Here is an 8,143-nt window from a genome sequence, read left to right on the forward strand (position 1 = left end):
TCATATACCACCCAGTTTATTAATAAAGGAGTATTTTTTGTAGTTATTTAGATGAATTTCAGTTTGCATGCTTTATGGCTACAGTTAATAATTACAAATCTGAGATGTTTTATTAAAATGAGCCATGTTCTTCCTAAGAAAACTTTCCCAGTTTGATAATGTTTTCATTCAGGAGACAAAACATGGAAATTAACTTGGGTCTAACTAATATTAGCATAATTGCATGTATAATTTTATAAATAGCGAATAATGTTATTGTAAGTAAGCTGCTTCTTAAACACTAATAACTTCATTTGAATACAAAATTCATTGTAAGAAGGTTGAATTTTTTTTCCTAGATTTGTTTAGTTCTCTTATTTACATATCATTAAATGTGTTTATTTTTTTCATTGCTAGATTAGTTTTGAAGGATTTAGTTTTCATTGCTCTTGTTTCTAATATGTACTCAAAAAAATATATTTAGGAGCACACAACAATTATTTGAGTAATGCCACTTTATAAAAGTCGATTTTGACAGAACTTGGAGTTTTTAGAATTATGCAAGCTAAACTACTTTTGTTCTATGAGCTGTATTCTATTCTCTGCCTCGTCTAAATTTCATGTATCTCCTTTTAATATCTGCCTTCCAGGTGGTTAACAAGCCTTATATAGATATATTAGATATTAAATATGGAGATATTAAATACCAAAACTGAAAGAAAAAAGCATGTAAATGTGAGCCTTCGGTTGACTTTAGAGAGATACACTGATTAACAGAAACATGCAGGGAACAAAGCTAGTGGGCAGTAAATCCCAGGTGATTACACTTCTTCAGTATGCTATGGGCCAAAGCATTACTGAATGTTTTCTCAAGCTCTGTAATTTCACGATTTTTAGTATAGACAGTAAATTTACAAGCATTTGTATTGAAAGACATGATTTTGCCCCTTCTGACCGAAAGCATATTTACTCTTCTCTATTGCATAAGTCTTCTATCCCTTTTCCCACGTCTTTTATTTATTAATTTCTGAAAAATCTGTATTTCATGTTTATTTTCAATTAACAATATATGGTTTCAAATGTTGAAAGATTCAAAATTGGTAAGTAACAAATTCGTGAATTCACAATGACATTCTAAAAGATCTAGGAAATGTCATTTTAAGTGGTAAAATCAATATGTATTTTGGTTCGTTGGGAAAGTACATAATGGCTATTTCTAGCATCTCCTCAGACTCTCTGTTTAACCAGTGTGTATTGTGATGCCTGGCCTGAAGCACTGCTATTTTTAGTTCTAATGGAACAGTCTTAAATTGCTTATTTTCTGTTTACTAAAGTCATCCCGTTTGTTACCATGGAAACTATGACAAGTGCTCTAGCTAACTATTTTATTAAATGAATGGAAGATACAGCTGAGACTGAGGATGCAGCATGCTGTTCTCAAAGCATGTTTTCCAATATCTGTAAAACTACAGCCATTTTATTGAAATATGAAACTGGTTATACATAAAGGGATCTACATTTCAATTGTGGTAGGCTATCCACATTTTAATATCTGAGTAATAACTAGTACACAGGCATCCCTGACTCATGAAGAGTCTATGTTCTGAAAGCATATTTGTAAATCAGTTCTTTAGAACTTAGAACACATTCATCTATAGAAACAATTTTACACAAAATTAGGTCTCCAGGCATGCCCTCAAAATCCCTTCCCTGTGTCATCCTCAATCTATAGCAATATCTTTGTTTTCAGCTCTCCCGTCAGGAGGCATAGTGCAGGGAGAAAGAAATCGAGTTTTCTCATACTTACTTTGTTTTTAATAGTCAGAGCTTGCGTAAGACACTGTTTTGGAATGCTAGCATCCTCTAACCTTTGCAGATGCTGGGACTCCCAACCACATTCATTAGCTATTTGCCAATATCCCTGTCCTCAGCTTCTAGGTGGCCTGGCACTTTCTCATATCTCTCTTTGAAGTTTCATGCCAGACCAACTTTGTTTCTTCCAACCCTCCTGTTTCTATATTGAATCTCTACTCTCCTCAAGATTCGAGAGGGACTCAGTTATTAAAATATATATATATATATATATATATATACACACACACACACACATATATATATATATTCAAAATATACACATGAAATTTTTGCATTTAAAAAATACAGTGCTTTTGAAGTCAAAACAAATCCCTAGCCTGTGACATTTCCATCACAATGACTGAAGAAAGTATTTAGTGGATAGGGATATGAGGAAACCAAACATTTTGAGGGAATATTAGAAGACAGCTCCGGGGACCAGCAGTTAGCATAACGGCTATGTCGTTGGACTCCCACGTAGTCGACTGCGGTTCGTGTCCTGGACCCGGTGGCTTAATCACGCCAGGAGCGTGTGTGTGTGTGCCCAAGATCCCAAGAGGAGAATGGAGGAGAAGGGATTGCGGCATGACCAATCCCCCCTGGGGGGTGATTTCTTGCTTTCTGTCTCTGTCTCTGTCTGTCTGGTGAGCACACATGCTCTATAGCAAAAAAATAAAATAAAATAAAACCATTCCAAAAAAAAAAGAAAAGAAAAAGACAGCTCCAGGGACCAGCAGATGGAGTAATGGTTACATTGCTGGACTCTGATGTATTTGACCACATTTTGAGCCCTGGAGCAGTGGTTTAAAATTCACACTGGGTGGGGACCAGCATTTAGCGTAATGGCTATGTCGCTGGACTCCCACGTAGTCGACCACGGTTTGTGTCCTGGACCGGATGACTTAAAACTCATGCCGGGTGCGTGTGCGTGCATGCCCAAGATCCCAGGAGGAGAATGGAGGAGAAGGGATCTCAGTGTGGCCATCCCCCCTGGGGGGTGATTTCTAGCTTTCTGTCTCTCTGTCTTTCTCTCTGTCTGGTGAGCACACGCGGCCTATAGCAAAAACCTCTTTAAAAAAAAATCACACTGGGTGTGTGTGCATGCATGCCCAAAATCCCAAGAGAAGAATGGAGGAGAAAGGATTGAGACATAGTCCTCCCCGCCCCCAAGGGGGTTATTTCTTGCTTTCGATCTCTCTGCTCTGTCTCTCCAGTAAGCACACACACCCTATAGCAAAAGTCTCTCTAAAACAATAAATAAAAGATAAATCAGCTCCAGTGGTCATTCAGAACAACAGTCCCCAACCTTCCTGATGCCAGGGACCATCCCGATAGAAGACAGCCCTTCCACAGAGGGGCAGTGGGATTGGTCCCAGGATGACCCAAGTGTGCCATATCTACCAAGCATCTCATTTCCTCCTGTACCACATTGCAGTGTACAATAAAACAGTCACCCAACAATAGGGTTCATGCTTCCATGGGAATCTAGCACCACCACTACTGTCAGGAGGTGGATCCCACGCAGCAATGCCAGCGATGGGGAGCCACTGTGAACAGATGAACCCTTGCCACTTGCCCATCAGCTCACCCCCTCAACAAACCCCTGTGGGGTGGTATCTGTCCGTGCCTGGCCCCAAAAGGCCATGGACCAACACCAATGTGTGACTGGAGGTTGGGGACCCCAGAGTTAGAAGTCATTTTAAAGTGAACTTCTCAACAATATTCTCTAAATCTTAGATATCAGGTTTTCTGTGGGAGGATGGATGGTGGTTACTGATTGTAAAGTGAGTCATTAATTTGCTTATTTAATATCTAGAAGATTCTAATAAAATATATTGAATTAGGCCTATAATTTTGCTCCTTGAAGAATAGCACTGACTTAGATGGGACCAGCAGTTAGCGTAATGGCTATGTCGCTGGTCTCCCACATAGTCAACCATGGTTCGCATCCCAGACCCGGTGGCTTAAACTCACGCTGGGTGCATGTGCATGCGTGCCCAAGATCCCGAGAGGAGAAAGGAGGAGAAGGGATTGCGGCGTGGCCATCCCCCCTGGGGGGATGATTTCTTGCTTTCTGTCTCTCTGTCTCTCTCTGTCTGTCTGGCGAGCACATGCGTCCTATAGCAAAAACCTCTAAAAAAAAAAAAAAGGAATAGCACTGACTTGGTTAAAGGGATTAAAATAACACAATTATATAGAATAAGTTCTAGACAAAATTTTGTTCTTTTTAATATAATATTGAAAAACAAAAACGTCCTTATAATCTGAGAATAGTAAGCTTTGCCCAAAAAAGGAAAGAATTATCAGAACATATGTAAGACAGAGTCAGTAATTTACTACTTTATGCCCAAAAAATTCAAGGAGGAAAACCACCCCACAATTTGCTTAGTGCTACAATAAAGATGACACAAATTAAATTATCTTCCTTGATTATATAGGTATATTTTATGTAGCTTCAGACTTAATGAAAATATGTAAGGACAGGCATAGAGTTTTTCCTAGGAATTTAAGGAATGTCTTTTTTAAAATATTTATATTAACTGTGATAGCAATGGATATGAAAGCAAATGGAGTTCAATGTTCTGCTTTCCTACAGTGCAGCAACCAAATTTGCCTATAAATACTTTATAGTAAAACTTATTCTGTTTAAGTAAATATGTATGGAATGAAATATAAAGTAAAATATCTTTTTTTTTAATTTTAATGATCATTTTTTTAAAATAGAAAATTCTATAGAGAGTGTTTCAATTACTGATATCCCTGGGCTAGCACATGTCTTTCACTGAGGTCAAAGTGGTTGGATCCAATGTAGCTGACTGTACAGCTCAATCTCAGTCCCTATGGCTTAAAAATCACAATGGGTGCATGTACACGTGTGCCCAAAATCCCAACAGGAGACTGGAAGAGAAGGGATTGCAGCATGACCTTTCCCTCAAGGGGGTCGGGGGGAGGGGGGCTGGTGATTTCTCACTTCCCTTTCCCGCTCTTTCTCTGTCTCTGTTTCCAATCAGCACCATGTGCTCTATAGGAAAAAAAAAATCAAATACTGATAGTTCAAAATTAAAAGCATATTATTAATCTAACACTCATTTTTCATCTCCTTAGGGTCTACTTTCATTTGTAACACACACGTAATTCCAGTAAAAAACCAAGAGGGTGTGGCCATGATGTTCATCATTAATTTTGAATATGTGACGGATGAGGAAAATGCTGCCTCCCCAGAGAGGGTAAACCCAATATTACCAGTCAAAACTGTAAACCGTAAGTAAAAGGCAACCTGTACACAATGCTCTTCATATTCTGCTGCTATAGTAATTTTAATGCAGTCTTTATTTTGACTCAGACATTAAAATACATTTATGCTTGCAGTAAGATCATGTTATATAAGAAAGTCGATGTTACCTTTTGGTACCTTACAAAATTTATCAGCTGTTTTGGGAGTCATTTGACTTAGATATACTATAGTTTATTTAACCAGTCCTCTCCTGATGAACAGTTAGATTGTCTCCAAACTTCTACTTTTACAAACAATGCCAGAATGAATTGTTCATGTGTGCCTTCATATACGCATACATATATTCTTGGACAAGAGTGTCATCTGGGTCCCATAATGTAAGGGCAGAGTTACTGGGTTAAAGGCTAAATGTATATATAATATGTATCTTTTCAGTTGCTGCCAAATTCCCCTCCATATGATGTGAACCATTTTATATGACCATCAACAAAGTATTAACCCCAAAGTCATGCCAACAGAATGAGTCAGTCAGTTTTTTGCAGTTCTTGTTATTATAAGTTAAAGGTAGCACCTTAAGTAGTTTTAGTTTGTATTTTTGTATTTCTCTTACTATGAGTGAGATTCACATACTTAAGTACTGCAAATATTTCTTTTTCTGTCTACTGTTCTTTTTTTTTTTTCTTTCAGTTTTTTGCCATAGTGTGCATGTGCTTGCTGGAGAAGACAGAGAGAAGGAAAGTGAAAAATCATCTCACAGGAGGATGGCCATGCCACAATCCTATCTCCCCTCCATTCTCTACATTCTCCTCTTGGGATTTTAGGCATGCACACATATGTGCTCAATATGATTTTCAAGTAACCAGGTCCCTTCGTCCATGTGGGAGTCTATTGCCTTAATCACCCAGCCATCGGCTGGGTCTCAACTATTTATTTCTTATATACATTATCTATTGACTCTTTTCCCCTTTCTTGTCCATTTGTAAAATATAAGTTGCAAATAACTTTCCTAGAAAACAATGTCTTTGAATCTTTTCATGATTTTTGCTATGCAAATTTTTGGTAATAAGTCTAGATTTGTAACTCATTGCAGCTGAATATTTTATTCTTATATAGAAAAGCTTTTGGGCTAGCTGATGCTATGATGGTTAAAGCTACTGAATCCCACATAGCTGACCACTCAGTTCAAGTCCCAACCTGACAGCTTGAAAAACATTCTCTGTGTTTGCATATGTACCAAAAATCCCGACATGAGACTGGAGTATTCTACATTTTTCATCATTTGTCTACTTTGCTTTTTGGCATTTAAGTTTTCTTTTGTTGTTGCTGCTAATACAAACTGGATTGTCACTCATTATATCTTCAGATCAACTTTGTGTATGTAAAGAAAAATGATTTTTCTGAATATGTTAACTATAGCCCCTATATTTGATGAGTTATTTTAGTTTGCAGAGACATAGCCATTGACTCTCATGGCTTTTTCAAGCATTCTATTATGTAAAATGAAGATCATCTGACATTTTCCCCCAAATATTATAATCTAATAGCTTTCTGTTGTCTAAACGTGCTCACTTTTACCACCAATGAATCAATAAGAAGAAGTTAGTGGGGAAAATTGTGCCTTGTTCCTGACTTTTGTTTGAATGCTGCCAATGTTCTTCCATTAATTAAAATATAATAGCATTTAAGTTGTATGTTTTATAATTTTAAGTAATACTTTTTCTAATTTCCAGATGTGTGTGCTTCATAGAGAGAGATAGACAGAGAGGGAGAGAGGGGAAAAATCTCCCACTTATTACTATAAAATCCCTTCTCCTCAATTTCTCCATCCTGTAAGGATTGGAGTGCAAATGCACATATGCCTGGGGCCAAGATTCAAACCACAGTCTGCCATGAGGCTCTGTCCCTCTTAAATATTCGGCTAGAAGTCAGTCCAAGAAATTCTTATATTTATTTAGAATGGGTTCTGCCCTTATGGATAAAGACATATATAGACTAAAAGTGAAGGGTTGGAAAAATATATTCCATGCAAACAGAAAACAAATAAGGGCTGGAGTCACAATACTGATTTTGGACAAAATAGGCTTTAAGACAAAAACTGTGAAAAGAGACAAAGAAGGACATTATATAGTAGTAAAAGTGCTAATTCAACAAGAAGACATAATGCTAATAAATATCTATGCACCCAACTCAGGAGCACCTAAATACATGAAGGAAAGACTGCTGGAGCTAAAAGGATAGGTTGCAGCACTATAATTGTTGGGGGGGGTCCAACACCCCATATTTCCTTCAGATAGATCTTCTAGACCAAAAAATACACAGAGAGATACAGGACCTAAACGATAATATAACTCAAATGGACTTGACAGATATCTATAGAACTTTCTACCTTAAGACTACAAAATATACATTTTTCTCACCCCTGCATGGAACCTTTTCAAATATTGACCATATGATAAGACATAAATCAAGCCTTTACAGTTTCAAAGGCATAGAAACTATATATAGCATCTTCTCGATGATGGAATTAAACTTGATATTAATTTCAGGAAAACATCCTCAAAAATACACAAACACATAGAAACTGAGCAACCTACTTCTAAATGACTTCCCAGTTACCAAAAAAATTAACTCTGAAATCCAAATATTTATGGAAATAAATGATAATGAATACACGAGTTTCCATAATTGATGCGACATGGCAAAAGCAGTCATAAAAGAGAAATTCATAACAATTAGTGTGCGTAAGAAAAAGATAGAAAGGTGGCAAATAGACAATCTAACGTCATGCCTCAGGGAAAAACAACAACAAAAATCGCAACAAAATGCGAGGGAAAGAAATAATAAAGATTCAAGCAGAAATAAATGAAATAGAAAATAAACGAACTATGCAGAAAATAAATGAAAGCAAAAGCTGGTTCTTTGAAAAGATTAACAAGATCAATACACCGTTAGCTAGTCTGATTAAGAAGAAGAAAGCTAGTCTGATTAAGAAGAAGAAAGAAAGAAAGAAAGAAAGAAAGAAAGAAAGAAAGAAAGAAAGAAAGAAAGAAAGAAAGAAAGAAAGAAAAAAGAAGG

The 8,143-nt window shown here is 36.8% G+C and overlaps 1 protein-coding gene across 1 annotated transcript in view; it reads left to right on the forward strand.

Moving 5' to 3' along the window:
- Positions 1 to 1,048: 1,048 nt before the first annotated feature.
- KCNH7 (potassium voltage-gated channel subfamily H member 7) overlaps positions 1,049 to 8,143 on the forward strand; it is a 213,049-nt gene continuing 205,954 nt past the window's right edge. The window contains exons 1-2 of the mRNA XM_027776500.1: positions 1,049 to 1,079; positions 4,939 to 5,094. Coding sequence (XP_027632301.1) covers positions 1,049 to 1,079; positions 4,939 to 5,094 — 187 coding nt within the window. The remainder of the gene's footprint in view (positions 1,080 to 4,938; positions 5,095 to 8,143) is intronic.

This window comes from Tupaia chinensis, unplaced genomic scaffold (genome assembly GCF_000334495.1).
Source record: "Tupaia chinensis unplaced genomic scaffold, TupChi_1.0 Scaffold000674_2, whole genome shotgun sequence".
NCBI classification, from domain to species: Eukaryota; Metazoa; Chordata; class Mammalia; order Scandentia; family Tupaiidae; genus Tupaia; species Tupaia belangeri.